General features: G+C 31.3%; 1 protein-coding gene across 6 annotated transcripts in view; it reads left to right on the top strand.

The window, feature by feature from the left end:
* The window catches only part of LOC106464591, a 59,622-nt gene that overhangs the window by 21,828 nt on the left and 19,333 nt on the right, over window positions 1–18,461 (top strand). For 3 of the 6 annotated variants that reach the window (XR_002611786.1, XM_022392324.1, XM_022392326.1), the window contains exons 7-11: window positions 2,301–2,568; window positions 5,101–5,862; window positions 10,024–10,614; window positions 12,356–12,586; window positions 17,542–17,655. Coding sequence is in view for 4 of the 6 variants with exons in the window: in XM_022392324.1 (XP_022248032.1) it covers window positions 2,301–2,568; window positions 5,101–5,862; window positions 10,024–10,614; window positions 12,356–12,586; window positions 17,542–17,655 (1,966 nt within the window). In the remaining 2 variants the exon portion in view is untranslated. Of the gene's footprint in view, window positions 1–2,300; window positions 2,569–5,100; window positions 5,863–10,023; window positions 10,615–12,355; window positions 12,592–17,541; window positions 17,656–18,461 lie in introns of those variants that run through there. The other 3 variants (XR_002611787.1, XM_022392325.1, XM_022392327.1) reach the window with 3 other exon arrangements.

Genomic DNA, 18,461 nt, shown 5'->3' with positions numbered 1-18,461 from the left:
GTATTTATTTCAATAAGTTTGGTATCAAACTGTAGATTATAATTCAAATTTTAGTACTATATATTACTCAATTTGTTAATTCAAAAGTAAATATTTAAAAAACTTAGATAAACATTGATTTTTTGTGTGTCACGTGGTATGTTGAATGCAGCACTGGTTCAAATTAAATGTTTGTGAAGTCAAAATACTAAGTCTATCATACGAGTTAGAAATTCAAATTACAGATATTGACCAACTAGAATATGAAATAAGAAGGTCTTATCTTTTCTATTTGCTAAGATATTGCTCACATAATAAATCAAACATAGTGGCACCCGCTCACCTCCGTCGATTTTTGGAAACACTCCCTTATAAACACTTACTTCTATATATGACATATAATAACCAGTTGGAGCTCAGAATGTCCCCCTAGTGGTTTCTAACGTACCTAGTGTCATTTCTTTCTTTTAAATCAAGATTTCAATGAGGTAGTTTGGGTATTTAGTCTGCTAGAAATTTCATATTTTTTGAGACCCAAATACATCTTAGTTACTAAGCTTAATAAATTATAGTTGAATTCTATGGTACTTATATACTAATTTATGATTTTTTAGTTATTCAAATGTATATATAAAACATAAAAAAAAATATTTTGTTTCATATCCTCCACGTATGAAATTTTAAAAGGCGTAGCAACCTACGTCAAGCAGTAACCGAGTATAAAGGTCGTAACTAGAAGAGATAATTGTTTGCTTTACTATGTTTTAAGAAAAATAAGTTTAAGAACTTATTTCAAAATAGCAATAATCTATATACATATGTTATGTATAATAATTGAAATGTGACTGTATTTTACAAAATACTAGTCTACTAAAATACAGCCAAGACAGGTTACTTTGTACAGACCAAAGGTCAGTTTTATGTTGCTTGATATGGTAACATGAGTGCATGTGAGCAGCGTCGTTGTTACTTCTGTATTGTTAGTCAGGCATGGGTGAAAGGTCAATATAATAAATATATATAAGTGTATAATGTTATGAGATTTAAGCTATTTCATCTAAACATTTATGTTTTCGTGTTATAATTTGTGTTCATTCTAGAATGAAAGATGCATAACGTATGTTTATTTCCTAATTGTTATGGTGGTTGTGAGATCAGTCAAATGTAATGAACCCGTACAGAGATTAATTACTGAAAATAACAGATAAAATATGAAGTTGTTCTTAAGAAACATTTTATAAATATTTAGACATTATAAAGATTTTACATGTGAAATTTCAAAAATTTTATGATGCATAAAAGTATTTTTAATGTTAAAATGAAAATTACTTTGCATGATAGATAAGCAAGATGTGAAAAGAGAAATGAGAGAAACATTGCTTTACAAGCCTTAAGACTTAATAAAAAAATTAGATATTTTGTGTATGAAAGCATTGTAATGTTTATTGATAATGTGCCAAATTTCATCAATGCTCACTTACTAATTTAAAAGTTATAGCATGAAAACTATAGCAAGCACAAAATGGTTACGAGGTCGGTCCTATGGACTGAGCCCGGGTTGAAAGAGTTAAAGCCCATTGGCAAGTGTAATGCTACTTGTGACCTTGCAGTGATAAAAAATTAATAACTCATAAAAGTCACTATGTCTGATATATAGAAACTTCAAACACATGGCATTATAACAATGGGACCTTTTAAAATATAAATTTTTTTTTGTTAATTTATGACTTGTAATACAATAAAAACCATTACATAACATAGCTATTTACTTGATCATTACTCGGGACCCATGTAACCATTGACCTGAAAGTCAGTTTTCCTACATATACTGTAGTAGGCCTAATGATGTCATATGCTAGACCACTTTGTTGAAAGAAATTTTGCAATTAAGATCATCTAAGGTATTGAAGCTAATACAAATAGTATTTATGTCGCTCCATGCACGAAAACTTTTTTATTTAAATGAAATATGAAAACTGTAAGACTCCATAAATTCACAGACAAATCTTTAGTAAAAATACTTTATTTAAAAAATTGATTTTTTTGTATACAACATACTTGTAATGTTTACTGTACAAAAAATAGATAGAATAGTAGTACTTTAAATGTGAGAAAAACAGTAGTGAATCACCTCAAGTTTTAGCAACTTCGATATTTTTGTGTCCTAGGATTTAACAGTGGCAGGATTTTGTTTTCAGTGCATATTTAATCTGTTTATAAATAGATAGGTTGTTATTATTTGGTGTGGGGGTCAACCTAATATATTAATTGTGTATTTTATTAGCTTAACAATAAAAGCACCTTTTTTTAATTCTGAACAGAAAGAAATAATAGATTGTGATGATCTAGGAGATCCTCATACTTCTCCAGATAGTGGTAGCAGTGAAGAACCAGATAATTCAATACCAGAAGAACGCATTGATGAACCATCAGATGATAAACAAGATGATGAAACAGGTTCACATCCTAACCTTCCTACTACATCTTTAACTGCTGAAGTGCTAGAGGTGAAACCTATGAAGGCAAAGCCAGTTACTGCCACCCTAGATCTTGAAACATCACCTCTTGGAAGCCTTCAGTTCTATTTCCGTAAGTTCTTTCTTACTTACGTATATGTTATATGCTTTCAAAAAGTTATGTTATGGAATCCTATCCATTAACTCTTTCCAGACAGGCATCATTTTCTGTGCATGTCCTGAGTTTTTACTGAGTTACATTAACAATTTAATTATAAAGTACTTTATTATCTTGGTATATGAATAAACTTGGCATCAAAATGTGACTAATTATACATATTTTAATATTATGTAAGTTTTAGGTTCTTAATTTTATAAAGCAATATTTAAAAAAAAAATCCTCAATTTCCCTTATTATAAGAAGTATGACATTTGCTTTCTAGGCATCTCCTCTTATCTAATTTATTTACCACCCCTGCAACAAGTATGAAATTTAATGTAAATTGCTCATTATAATGTTGTCATTGCTCAGGCAAAGCATAATTTTTATAGACTTTAATCTTGTTTGGTTACAGAACCATAAGCTAGAAAATCAGACTCCTCTTGCAAGCCCACCTGTCACATCCTCTCTTTCATAAAGTGCCAATAGTTCTCTCTGAAGTTTAATGCTATATTATTTATAACCAATAGAAAGCCAAAGTTTTAATCTATCAAATGACATATTCTATTACACTGTTTTCTGTAACGAGAATTATCAGTTCAAACTTTATTCCCACAGGAAATACATTGACGAGCTTAGCTGAATTTTTAACAACTCTTGTAACATAATGTGAAAGCCATAAAATTTGTGATAGTTATAGGACATTTTCTGCTTTGTATGTGTTATTATTCTACATTCTTTGGTACATTATTTAATTAAATAAAAAATTATTTAGTGCAGTAGTACCATTAGTATAAAAAAGTTGGGTTAAGTTTCATCAACAGCAAAAGAAAAGAAGAGTGGTAAACACTATATTTTTTGTTTTTCTTGTGTATTCTTTATTTTTATTATAAAAGAACAAAGTTGTAAAAATTAGAAACTTTTAGGCTAGGTAATATAAAGAAAAATAATAATGACAATAAAAACTTTTCCTGGGGTATGCTTGCAAGCAATTGGATAGTAGCTTGTGCATTACTGTAATTTGATAGGGTAATGTTAAGTACATGTTCGTCAAGTGATTTACAACTAGTGTGGCGGGAATATTAGTTAGACATGATTCAAAGGGCAATAAAACAATAAAATTTAAGTATAAACAGATGTATACTGTTATGTGTTTAAACTATTTAGGATAGACAAATGTAGTTTCATATTACAATTTGAAGTCATCATAGAAAGAAAGAAAGGGTAATTTAGATTTTTGTTTTGGCGGTTGCATGGTTGGTCAAACTGATCAACCTGGTGTAAAGTGAAGGTAGAGAAAATAACAGATAAAATATAAAGTTTTACTGAAAAAAATGTTTGAAATTTATTTAGAGGTTTAAGAGATTATGCAAATGAAATTTGAGAATTTTCAGATGAAGAAAAGTATTTTTAATCTTAACATGAAAATTACTTTGCACTCGGAGCATTCAATGCTTTGACTCCATATTTTCATGGAGAAATTTTTAGTGAAAATACTTCATTAAAAATTATTATTTTTGTTGTCTACAAAAGACTTGATGCTTACTGAAAGCTTGTGAAATTTCATGAAGACACACAAAACATACTAGAAGTTATTACCCGAAAGGGGGATGAAAGTCACCTGGAAGGGTCACCTGTTTTAAACACTTACACCATTGTGTGTTGTCTGTCAGTTTGTCAGTAGACACTAAAATGATGTCACATAAGAGAAGCTTAATGTTGCAATTCGTACTGTAGTGACATCAATAAAATGTGCGCATGCTATGAATCATGAGAATAATTATGCACTCTATATGCTCCAACACAGCATGACATATGAACTTAAAAAGCAGAAAAGGAAATTATTTGTTACTCTTAATTTTGGTTTTATTTACGCTTGAGACATCACTTTCGGGTACCATGCAGAAGTACATCCTGTAATATGGAAACTATAAAGTTAAATTTGGAGTTACGAACTTGGTTGATTTGGGCGAGTCCATAACTAGAGTGTTAAGTGAAATGTATATATATATCAAGCAAATAACTATTTGATTGACATAATTTTATTCCAAAATAAACAGAGTAAAGAAAGTTTACAACGTGTACATAGTTTTGATAATTTCACCTGGCTTCATGAGGTTCAGCTACTTTGTGTAAATCAACAATATGTATTGTACTGTAATTAATACATTTGGTGTTAAAAGTGTTTGAATTTTGATGGAGTAATAAAAGATTGTGTGTATTTTCACTTTCTTAATTGTTTTATCAAAAATAAGGCCTTATTTGTGTCATCTTTGACAGAGTATTTCCTGCTTTTATTATTTGAGCAAATTAGATTTGTTTATATGTGTGCTTAAATACTGCATCAGTCTAGAGTTTTTGCTGTGATGGATATTTTAGCTGTAGTAGTAAATTTGCCTGCAACTACTTGTTAAATTTAACATACAACTTACACAGCTTATCAACTGTAAATATTTGTACCAGATTAATGTAACTTTGTTTAATTGCTAAAATATTCTAATTTAGATGGAAAACTGGTTCTGAAACTTAATGCCCAACAACATGCTAATACTAATGGACATCAGTGCCAATGGGTTCCATCTGTAGACACCCCCAAAGTTCCATTTCCATGCAGTGCAGGACAGTGTAAAAAGAAATATGTTGAGCTGTATGAGGACAGCAGAACTGTTGATGGTGCTGATCTTCAGGAGGTGGAAGGAGGCTTCAGTAAAAAAGCTAAACTTAAAAATGATTTTGCTATTGTGTGGCCAGAGGAAAGCTTTGGAGCACCTGTTCATTCACCACAATCACCAGCACTCAGTGAATGGAGACACCGTGGTAGAGCCACTCCATACGATGGAACCCTGTCTCCTTTTTCTGGTGTATGTTCAGACCCAAGCGACAGTGATATTTCCCCTCTTCAGAGTCCCACCGACAAGTGTAGTACAAAAAAAATACTGGGACCTAGTGAGCTATGTTCAGTGAAGGATGACCTTTGTATTAAACCAGAACCAGTATCTCCATGTTCCCATCCTACTCACAATATTGAGGGGAGGAAGATTCCCTTTTACAGTTCCTGCCATAAGCAGGATCCTCAAAAATTTAATACCCTTGAAGAAGTGAAGAGACCTTTTTCTCAGGTTAACTGTACTGATGTGTCCCAACAGATTGAGTGTTCAGTGCCTATTTCATATCCGTCTATGTTGAAAACTGTTTTAGAGGCAACGGATAAAACCGGGTACAAACATTTGTTGTCAAGTTCATACAAGCTCAGCAATGTAAAGCAAGGTTAGTCTACTGATCATAATGTCTGCTGTCTATCACTTGTGTAAAAAAAAAATCAGAGAATCATATATTCATGTACATTTACTTCATTCTACTCAGAATATGTATTAATACTAACAAATATGTGCAAAGCAAGGTCATTCTTATCACTGCATTAAATTTTTTCATAGTGGTTACCTATTAGAGATTTTGTTGTCCATTGTTTGGTTCATCAAACAAATAGCCATAGTGGCTATGTCATTAAAACTGTGAAGGAAGTCAAAGTCAAAAAAGTATTGATGGGAAAATTATTCCAAAACAAAACTTATATTCAGGAAGGAGTAGTTGTCGTGTAATAAGATAAATTCTTAATAAAAAAAAAAAAAAAAAAGTAGCTCAAATCAAATTTTCCCATTTTGATAAATAATTTCAAGTAAATTTTCTCAGACTAACAAAAGATGTCATAAAAGTTCATATGTTGCTATTTCTCTAAAATTCTGAATGAAAACTTGGTAAAAACAGTGATGAATACCCTAGTCATTGAGTTAATAGAATGTGTTATTTTGAAAATTTTTAGACAGTCATATATGTTTCTTATGTCAAAGTTTTGTTTTTGCTGTTATTTCAGTGTGTATTTGAATTGTAATTACAAGAGTATATTGTAAGTAATCATTTATTTTCTAAGTAAGTAATATTTACTTGTACACTAAAGCTATGTGTTAGCTTTACACTACAAATTACTTAAGTAGTCTCTGGTTTAACATTGTAATGATTGGGTAGTTTTACATTTTAGGTTTCTATTGTAGTCTGTATTTATATGCCAAAAGATTGTATGGACAGTTTTCTGCACAATCTGAAGTTACACTTTACAACAACGTACTCATTTCTTCCCACACATTTTCACACGACATGTAATCTAGAGTTATGAACAGCGGGTAGTCTGGAGTTACACCTTACAACAATGTGCTTGTTTCTCCACACAGATTTTATATTTAGTTTGTAGTTTTGCACTACATTTAATTTAGAATTTTACACTACATAAAGTAATTTAGTTTTGACGGTGAAACTCATAAAGAACTTGTTGATGTAATGATTGATGTTTCTGAAAAGAAGTATTTGTCCATCATCAGTAGTATGCTTATCTGTATTATTTTACCAACATAGTTTTATCACAAGTATGAAATTAAATATTTTATAGATAAAGAAATTGTATATTAAAAATGAATATATTTAATAAGTATTTATCAATGGTGCATTGTTATAAATGTTCAACTGTATCAAAAAGGTTAAAACCTGGTGTGAAGAGCTATAAGTGTATCTTATTTTTATAAAAAAAAAGGTAAGTTTCAGACCTTTTGGTGAGTTCTATAGTTTTTTAGCTTTAAAACGTACGAGAAGCCTGTATTTTATAAGGCAGCCTTTTTTTTTTATATATATATATATTTTACATAGGTGTAATAAAATATCTATATAGACTATAAATGTATATATTTTTATTTTGTCAAGTTTATTAGTCTATTATGGTTTTGTGTATGCCAATACCAAAATTATTTTGTGGCAGTTAAAGTTCCTGGGACCATAGTCTCTATCCTTTCCCATCATATGTATGTGTGTGTGTATATATATATAATAAGAGGTATAACTTCAAAACCATTATATCAGTTATATTAATTGTCAATAGGTGATCACAATCAGCACTATAAAACAATAATGAACTTAATATAGGTTCAAAACTCTATTTAAAAAACAAAAAAACCTTTGCACTTTCCTATCGTTATCCAAAAGTTGTAATGGAGATTGCCTGTGGTAATAGCACCCAAAAGCATTAGGGATATCCCATCTATCAGACAAAATCCAGAAAGCAGATGAGAAACCAGTCGGCAGTTGTGGAAAATTCATTAAGGGTACAGAATTGAGTGCTTATACCCACAACGTCTCAAGTCTTACTGCCTTACACTGTCTGCAGCCAGTTGTGGGAAGGCAGTTACCCTTAAAAAGATGTAATAAAGTTAAAAGTAGAAATAAGATAAAATCAAGCCACCCAAAAAAATATATTTTTACTAAACAATGCCTACCATCCTCCACCCTTAAAAGTTCTAAAAAATCCTTAAAGTAGAATAAATACCACTCCAATAACTCTACCATATGTTACCCCAACCTCCATCCCCCCTCTAAAAATGACTTAAAGGTCTTAAAAAGAACTATAAGACCCACCTTAAGTAGTTCATATTGTCACACTATTAAAGTATATCACAAATATGTTTTTTAAAGCAGCCCAACTGGCCTCTGAACATATACAAATTCCTGACTTTGATTTGTAGACCAAGAACTGTATTTAGGAAAATTAGGGGGCCTATAAAAACATAACTTGTTTTATTAGAAAAACCTATATTTTTGTCTAAAGGTGCTGGTAAAAGGCCTGATATTTTAATAGAAAAATCAGATTATGCTTCTTTTTAAGATAAAACTCAGTTTACTAATGCAGTGTTTTCCAAACTGTGAGGTGCACTTTCCCTGGGGGAGTATATACTGGTTGCTGAGGGGGTGCAGCTTTTTGGTGGGAGAAGCCAAAAATAACGATGGCAAAAACAAGATAATTGGAGGTGATGATAACCTAACAAAACTATCACTTTGCTCTCGTTTTAACTCACTCCTTACAATCATTTTGTTATTTTAAAAAATTTATTAAAGACAGGTAAAGAAAATGTTGATTTTGCTGTTATCACATGAGAAAATTATTTTATTGTGAAGGGGGGGTGCAACAAAACTTTACTGAGTTAGAGGGGCACCGCTATTAAAAGTTTGGAAAATACTGTACTAAGGTAAACGGAGGAGAAATTTTTTGGCAAGTTTTGTGAGCCAAATATAAATTAGTATGTTTGAACTGTATAAGGAGCTAATTCCATTCAAATTTTCAGATTTTTTAAGAGCCTATCTTTTACATTCTCAATTTCTTTCGTATTATGCTTTAGTTTGAATGTTAAATGAAAACTATGTATCTTTAGATGTTAAATCTTGTGGTGGTGTCAGTCTTTGAAATGAGGAAAAAAAACCTTTAGAAATATAAGTTTTAGTGTAAAACGCTTTTGATATACTAACTAGAGCTGAGTACTTGACTCAATTAATAGATTACCTGTGAGCATCAATTACTGTCACATAAAAAAATCAACTAATTGAATGTAATGTTTCTAATTATTACTATTTTTAACTACTACAACTATCAAAATCTTGTATGAGAATGTTAGATTAGAATTATAAGCACAAACAATTAATCAGTTATTAAATTCCAATAATTCCCAACCCTTTTACAAACCATGGAATAGTAAGCATGAGAAACATATACTATTTCAAACTGAAATTCTAGTTGCAACTAGCCCAATTTTCTTTTTATCTTTTTTTTTTCACTATAATGACTAAGTTATTACATTTTGCCAATATATATACATATAATATTCATTGCAATAACTTTTTTCAAAGTAATACAAAACTAAAAATAATACAATTTAGTGCTGCTTAGGTGACACAAATGTGAAATCTCTGGGCAAGTTATCCAATTTTCATGCACAATAAAATCTAAACAACCACACAGGGCTCTGACATTTGAAACACCTCACCATATTTTGTCTTACCTAGAAAAAAATGCTGCAGAGTTCCATGTGGGTGGACCAAGTCTTTTTGCCCAAACACAGCTGTTTAATCTCGTACTAATAAGTTTTTGCATTAAAAAATAACCATTCTACTCCCCCAAAAATTATTATGTGGATAAGAATGTGCTTGAAATATGAAACTTAAATAATTGAACATTTTAATATGCAAATTAGTAACTGGCTTATGCATGTTTTATCTCATTCTAACAATCAGTTAGCTTATCTTCAATAAACAGGCTAAAGATCTTACAAAAATTTCAGTAACAGAACAACTCTAGACCCAGGCTTCTTACTAATAGATTTTTACACACCTGATGCTTAAAAATAACAGGTCCCATAGAAGCCAAAATGTTATGTTTCATTGCTTCTTTGTTTTTGAATTTTTTGCTGTAATGTAGTGAGTGAAGTTGGTTTTTGTGAGTTCTTTCTAAACAGCTTAAAATAAAAAGTATGTGATTATATTCAAGATATATATCAGTGCTTTTTATCAAATACACTACAAGTGGATTTTGATTTTCAATGAATATTTCTGTTTCAGTAGAAGTGCCACTAGATTTGTCCATAAAATCATCGCAGCCTTCTGTGAACAAACTGCATGCAGTAGAGACTAACTGTCAAACTGATGGAAAGCTAAACAGTTGTAGTCATAAGCAAAAACAATTATCCTCGTCATGGCCAGATGAAACTCTGTCACATCCCCCTGGGCTCAACACACGTCGGTCTTCCAAACAGATTAAACGTTCTTCTTTTTCTTCACCTGATGTACGTCCATCTGTGTCCTCCTTCAAGTCTTTGACCTCTTCTCCTGTGGGTGGTATCAGTAAACAACACTCGGCAGACAACAAGTGGACTAGCATCAATGCCAAGCCATTAACATTACCCCCAGTAATCAGTAGTGCCACAAACACTTTACATCCTGGAAGTGCTACATGGACTAGTTTCAGTGCAAATCCAGACATCTTGTCTCCAACTCACACATGGGAAAAGTCTGATGCAACAGTTGCTTCTTTAACAAGCTACCAAGAACAACATTCTGGTCTAACTTACCTGTCCATGCCAATCTACAATATGGCTTATCCTTATCCAGCAAATTGTGTTGAGAATGTAAATGGGGTGTCTGCTTCTACAGGTAGATTGATTTCTAGTTTTTTTTAGACCTTAAAAGTTATATGCAAATGTTTAATCTTAAACTAAAAAAATATGTACAGTTATAGCTTAGTTACTGATTGTTAGCAGTGTTGTGGATTTAATGAGTAGACTTACCCCATAAAGTAACATCCACACAGCAGACTTGCCCCATAAAGTAACATCCACACAGCAGACTTGCCCCATAAAGTAACATCCACACAGCAGACTGCCCCATAAAGTATCATCCACACAGCAGACTTGCCCCATAAAGTAACATCCACACAGCAGACTTGCCCCATAAAGTAACATCCACACAGCAGACTTGCCCCATAAAGTAACATTCACACAGCAGACTTGCCCCATAAAGTAACATTCACACAGCAGACTTGCCCCATAAAGTAACATTCACACAGCAGACTTACACTGTAAACTAATATCCACTTAGCAGACTTACACCATAAAATAACATCCACTTAGCAGACTTACACCATAAATATCATCCACTTAGCAGACTTACACCATAAAATAACATCCACTTAGCAGACTTACACCATAAAATAACATCCACTTAGCAGACTTGCACCGTAAAGTAACATCCACTTAGCAGACTTGCACCGTAAAGTAACATCCACTACCTTTTCTAAAACACTGACCCACAAAAGGCAAAAACAGTACATATGAGAAAAGGTAACTGATTTGAGGATATATTCTTAATTGTCTGCTTTTGAATGTATGGCTATGTTTAAGCATAATTGGACACTTTTATGCAAAAGTGGTCTAACCCACAAAATCCAAAAGGTGGTTTTTCATGTTTTTCTGGATTAAACAAATGCTTGTCTTTATTGTGAAAAATGATCTAAACCCAATCCCTTTAGACTTCTGCTAAGATTGGAAAGTTCCAACCCACACTTGTGCTGTCAAGGATTTCAGTTATGAGAGAATGATCTATGTAGGTCAGAGCATTTTTTGAATAACACAAAGAATATGTTGAGAATATTTTTATATATTTAATTATCCATTATGTATATTTTATTTAGTTTGATTTGATGAAATTTTATTCTAAAGTACATTTAATTTCAGAGTGTATAATGGTTGAACTGAAATGATTTTTTTCTCTTTAATTTTATGTAAAATTGATTTTCTTATGATATGTCACATAATAAAGCTCACATATATTTTTAGTTCTCATTGTAAGCCAGGCATGGCCTAGTGATTACTGTGCCCAGACTGTAAATCCAAGGATTCATGGTTTGCAACCCTTTACTGCAAAAGACACATGCTGGGCTGTGGATGCCCTATAAAAGTGACAGTCAAATCCCACTATTTGGTCATAGAAGAGTAGCTTAAGTGTTGGTGGTGGGAGTTGTTGACAAGCTGCTTCTTTTTTGTCTGTCAATTTAAAATTTGTGCAAAATTCTGGAATAAAAACAAAAATAAAATCTCAAAGTATTAAACAGACATAACTTCCAAATGAATGTTTCCCATTATTCCATAGATTAGGCCTGATAGTAATATTTTTTTTTTTTTAAATTCAACAAATATTACAAAAAATCACAAATTAGCTTTACCCTATCCTTTTATGATTCATTGATCCATCAAAAAGAATGCTGTAATTTTTTTATGATATAAGTAAAATATTTGATCTTTCTGTAGGTAAAGTCTTAAGTGACAATTTTAAATAGGACATTCATGGTTTTTAAGTAAATTCACATAACCTGTATTCTGTTGTGATAATTTTGCAGAGGTAAACTATTTCAGTCAGAAGAATTCTCCTATAAAACTGAAAAACATGGAGGATGTCACCAGTTCTCCTTCATCAAAAGAAAAGGAAATTCCAGCATGGGTTACCAATAGACCAACAGATTTAACATCATACATTCCCTTGTATCCACACATCTATTCATACTATCCATATGCTTACAATTTATCTCAAGTGTCTTGGAATGGTGCAGTAACCCCCACAGAAGCATCGGGTATGGTAGATATGACAGAATCATTATTTTTAACTTGCATGTCATTAAAGCTGTTTTTAATGTACAAACTAGAAAGTAAATCTTTCTTAATGTTTTATTTGTACGGATAAATCTAGTATGAGGCTATCTCCCCCTCCTCGTCCCTCTAGCAAGCGAAAAACATAATGTGATGTCAAAATGACTACTTTGTTTATCCTGACAGTGGGCTTTTTTTTTTTCCTTTAAAAAAAATGTTTGAATCAAAACTATATTTTGCACTTTTGTTTTCCTTTCTGATATTTAGCAGTAATTAGATCATCAATTGAAAATTATAAACCTATGCAGAGACATTATGTATTTAAAATAAGACTCAGGCCAAGTTTATTGCTAAGGAAAAGTATGTTTATGAATTAATGACAACAAATTTAGGCCTAATCATCACAAAGTCGTTTTTGATCAGTTTATTAAAAGTTGCTAGAAAAAAATGGTATAGGTGCGTACATCACATTCATCTTTGTTTGCAGTTCTGAGTGTAGATGATACATACAGCTGAAAAAAATAGTAGTGAAAAACACAGATAGTGATGTAAGTTAAAACAATTATAGTTGTTGTTGTCATAAATATCCATCATGAATAGTGTAAAATTCCTTTACCACTTAGGCCTATATGGAAACTGATTACCAATCAATGTTCATAAGTCATGGTTACTACTGTTTTTTAACACATTTTACATCTGTTTCAGTCATGAAATGGTAGGTTTTAAATTATTGTACAGAACCCAGTTCATAATGGGTTTATAACAGCAAAATTCAAGGATTAATCCCTAGAGTGCATATTGTGCAGCACATCTTCGCTCTTAGAACAAACAAGTTGGTACTCTGAACACCTTCTATTAGAAACTAGGTTTCAGTTCTTCTTCTGCAGCTGCCATCAAACTTAATGTAAACTTGTTAAACTTTTCCTATGTAAAGTGAAAACTTAAATTTCATTTTTTTTAAAGTAATTAATCTTTGTTTATGATATATAGTATTGGAGGTTTTATTCAAATTTTTATAAATGTATGGGCTAAATATTAACCTCATCAGTTTAGTTCTGTCATACCATCTCATCATGATGATATGATTTCAGTACCTCTTAGGCCTACCTCAAAACCTACAATATGGTGATTGATTGAAATAGTCCATAATATAAAGTATTTAAAGTAGTGACAACTTCTTGATACTTTTTATGTAAACAACAATTATATGCAAATATTCTTAAGAAAGAATGACCAAACAAATGAAAATTTCTTATAGTTGGATGGATAGTGGTTGAACTGAGAAAGTTTAGGCTTCAAGTATTCACTCCAAGCTCATTTACAAAAATGAATACAGTATTTTTGTTTTATTATCTTTTTCAGTCCATAATTGTTTGCACATTCTGCCAGAATTATTTTCATGATGTCCTTATAATTATCACCATACCTTGTAAAATTTCTGATCTGTTTATAAAAGATGGATAACATGGTTTTGATTAGTTTTCAGCCATAGAGGCATAAATGTTATTGGACGCTGTCACCATCTGCTTGGGTTTAAGAAGTTAAACTGTTTTTTTCAAATTCATTTTCCAGATTGAGATTTTTACTAATATTTTTAATCTGCTGCAAATGTTAACGTTAAAGCTTATCTGTAATAACTGTTGTTTACATTAAACACCACTTCTGTAATTACTTATTAAACTATGTTCAGTTGAAATAAGCAAGCTAGTGATTCATCCATATGCAGGATTTTTTTAAATTATTTATGTTGAAAAAAGTACTTAACCCTCTCACAACACGTAGGTCAAAGTGTTTGTGTCTTGACTTTTTAGAAAGTTACATTCAAAATTTAATTAAACTACTTTATTACCATTGTATAGAAATGAACTTGGCATTAAAACATAATTAATAAATCAAATTTTAATATAAGTTTTAACTCTTAATTTTATATGGAAATATTTTTAAAAATCCTCAATCTTCCCTAGTATGAGAGTTGTGACATTTGCCCTCTAGGCCTTCCCCCTTCTCTAATTTATTTACTACCTCTCTGAGAAGTATCGAATTGATCATAAATTACTCATTATAATATAGGTATTACTCAGGCAAAGCATAATTTTTATAGCGTTCAATTTTATTTATTTACAAAGCCATAAGCTAGAAAATCAGACCCCTCCTACAACACCTACCTGTCACATCCTCTTTTTCACAAATTGCCAATAGTTCTCTCTGAAGTTTAATGCTATATTATTTATAACCAGTAGAAAGCCATAGTTTTAATATATCAAATGACATATTATATTACATTGTTTTCTGTACAGAGAGTTATATATTTCCTGGTTCAATATCAAATTTGTTTCCACAGGAATCATATCTTGTAGCTTAGCTGAAATTTTAAAGGCTTTTATCACATAGTTAGAAAGCCAGAAAACTTATAATAGTTATAGGACATTGTTTGCATTTTGTGTGTTATTATTCTGTTCTTAGGTGCATTATTTGATCAAATAAAAGATTATCTAGTGTAGTAGTACCATTAGTATAAAAAAAGTAGGCTCAAGTTTCATCGACAGTCAATAGCAAAAAAAAAAAGATTCAGGTAAGTACTATATTTCTTGTTTTTCATGTTTATTTTTTATTTATTATTATAAAATTAACTAAAATGTATAAAAAATTAGAAACTTCTTATGTAAGATAAAGAAAAAGTAACAAAAATTCTTCATGAGGTATGCTTTGTAAGTAGCTTGTGCGTTACATACTTTGATAAGGTAAAGTGAGCTTCATGTTCGCTGAGTAATTTACAGCTTATGTGGTTGGATTATTAGTTAGACATAGTTCAAAGGACAATAAAACAAATATAAGTAGAAACAGATGTATACTCTCAAGAGCTTTAAGCTATTAAGGATAAACAACGGTATTTTCCTGTTACATTTTGCTGTTATTCTAGAAAGAGAAAAGAGTAATTTAGATTTTTGTATTTTTTCTGGTGGTTAAGAGGTTGGTTAAATTGACAGAATGCATATATAGATAGAATAGAGGAAATATCAGATAAAATACAAAGTTTTACTGAGAAAACGTTTGATATTTATTTAAGTTTTAGAGGTTACACAAACAAAATTCAAAATTTTTCAGATGGAGAAAAGTATTTTTAAAATGAAAATCACTTTGCACTCAGAGTAATCAACCTTTGACTCCATATATTTATGGAGAAAGTTTTGGTAAAAACTTTGTTAAAAATTATGATTTTAATTCTAAGACTTGTATGTTTACTGAAAGCTTGTGAAATTGTGTCAAAATACACAAAACAAATTAAAAAGTCTGGTATTGAAACTAATGATCAATTTAAGGTTATGAACTTGTTTGAACCCGTAGCAAGAGAGTTTACATAACCTACAGCTTACGAGTTTAAGAAAACTCAAGAGTTTGATAGTCTTTAAGGTTTTAACTATAACCCATGTATTATTAGTTTTAGTTTTCTCTTCAGCCAAAGATAAAAAATGTGAATATCAGAGTAGGAAGGGAAACTTGCTTCTTTAATAAAAATTAATTATTAACATAAAGTAAACTCTTTTTAATCTGAGAAGTACATGAGGAGTAAAACTTAATATTGCCATTAAATAAGAGCTAAACATTTGAATGTTACACTTTATGTAAAATAAGTTAACTTCGTGATTAAGGGTCATTTTCTGTTGCTGCTGAGTATCATCTATTGCACAAGATTTCAAGTAGGTTAGAATAACCCGCAGGGTTTAATAGTGACTGTATTACACCTCTGTTATCTTCTTGTATTTCAGAATATTAAATATGAGATAATCTGTGATTTGAAATGACATTTACCACCATGCCATAGGTTTGGCCTGACATGGCCAGGTGATTAGGGGGCTTAACTTGCAATCTGAGGGTCGTGGGTTCAAATCCCCATCTCGCCAAACATGCTCGCCATTTCAGCTGTAGAGGCATTATAATGTTACGGTGAATCCCACTATTCATTAATGAAATAGTAGCCCAAGAGCTGGCAGTGGGTGGTGTTGACTAGCTGCCTTCCATCTAGTCTTACACTGCTAAATTAGGGATGGCTAGTGCAGATAGCCCTTGTGTAGCTTTGCACGAAATTCAAAACAGAAAATATGAGTTTATATTATAGCATAAAAGATCTGTTTTATTATGGATGCAAAGGCATAGTTCTGTCCCATGACACTTCAGGCAAGATTTGCATGTATTTTTTAGCAAAACTATAAAAACAAGAATAATCTGAGAGATTGTATACCCTTGCCCCACCACAAACTTTTGAATTTTGCGTTTTCAATGTGTGCCCGAAATTCGATCCTAATCCGATCACTTTTTACACAGTTATTATCAACAAGCTGAGAAAATGCCATATATCTCCATTATAAAAATGTTTTAAAGTGATCCGATTCTGGATCCGGACCAGATTTGGAAAATACTGTCGTAGGGGGATACTGTATCTCCTGAAAATCAGTTTATTATTATTCGAGATACACTCATTTACATAAATATGGATCCAAATGCAATACCCTTGACCCCTGCAGGAGCAAAGGTAATAAGACCAAGTACCATAATAACAAGTACTGTTTGTAGCTGTTGTTTAGATAGTTTTTCTTTCTTTTTTCTTATAATTTATCCACAAAAAAAGTTTAGTTACTTATTCCAGACATTTGACTAATAGCTCTTATATATGTGTATAAATTGGAAATATAATGTAAAATAATTGTTTTGATTTTTTTTTTATAATAACCAATTACAGGAGAAGTTTAAAGGTACTTGGATTCAAAATATGATAGCTGTTGTTGAAATTAGCTTGTCTTTCGTAACTGTTAACATTCAAAACTGTTGAATTTCAAGAAGAATAACAAAAAGGCTTGACATTTAAGTTAAGAATACTGGATAGGATAAAAGCTCACATATAATATGCTTTGAAATAAATTAATAAAAAATAATCTTTCAGATGCACCATTAGACCTGTCATCTCCTCCCTCTGACAACATTCCATGCTCACCCAAACAAAAAGAAACCATAGTTGGGAGCAGTAGAGCTGTGCAAGTGCCAAAGGATGAAACAGGTAAGATATGGGTCAGTTTTTAGTAGAAATCTGTATTACATTATTAAAACTGAACCAATCTATTTGTAACATAATGTAACCTTTCTTCATCATTAGGTTAGAATTATGTATCTTGTTTGTGCTGTTTCCTTAGGCTTAGAGGCATGATATACAGTTAGTACATCAGCAAAAAGTTTTAATTGAATATAATTTATGTTAATGACTTAATCTTTAAGTAAGTATAGTTTATTCTCTAATGAAAAAGTTAGAAAAGTTTGCTTATTAATTTTATCATCTGTGGCTCAGTAAGCACAAGTACAGATGCCACTTCTCCATTCACTTGGAGTCAACTTTTCTTTTGCAACAGCAAGAAAATATCTGGTAAAATTCCCACATCCTGATTCTGCATAATTATGAATGTACAGACTAAGATGTGTTGTTTTGAATATAAGATTTTTTACTAATGATGGATAATCAGCTGAATCTGACTGCCTGCTTATAGCTAACAATTAATCAGTGACAGTTGCATGTTTGCAGCATACACTATTCCCACACCAATGCCCTACACCCATGCTAACATTTTGCTTCAATGTATTTGAAGAAATCCCTACTATTACTTTTTACATTTTCAGCCAACTTTTTTTTTTTCAAACACTTTATTTTCATATTTGACCAACTCTTTTGATCTTCTGTAATCCTCCAAACCTCTCAACATTGCAGTTAATTTAAACTTCTTACATTTATAAAGTTTTTCTTTAATTTTATCCTTCACCCTATGATAGCCAACATGTTTGTTTTTTTACTTGCAGCCACCCTTTTTAGTCTAC

This window comes from Limulus polyphemus, unplaced genomic scaffold (assembly GCF_000517525.1).
Source record: "Limulus polyphemus unplaced genomic scaffold, Limulus_polyphemus-2.1.2 Scaffold1696, whole genome shotgun sequence".
In the NCBI taxonomy this organism is placed as follows: Eukaryota; Metazoa; Arthropoda; class Merostomata; order Xiphosura; family Limulidae; genus Limulus; species Limulus polyphemus.
The sequence above is the reverse complement of the archived record's forward strand: the minus strand, read 5'-3'. Positions and strand labels throughout refer to the sequence as shown.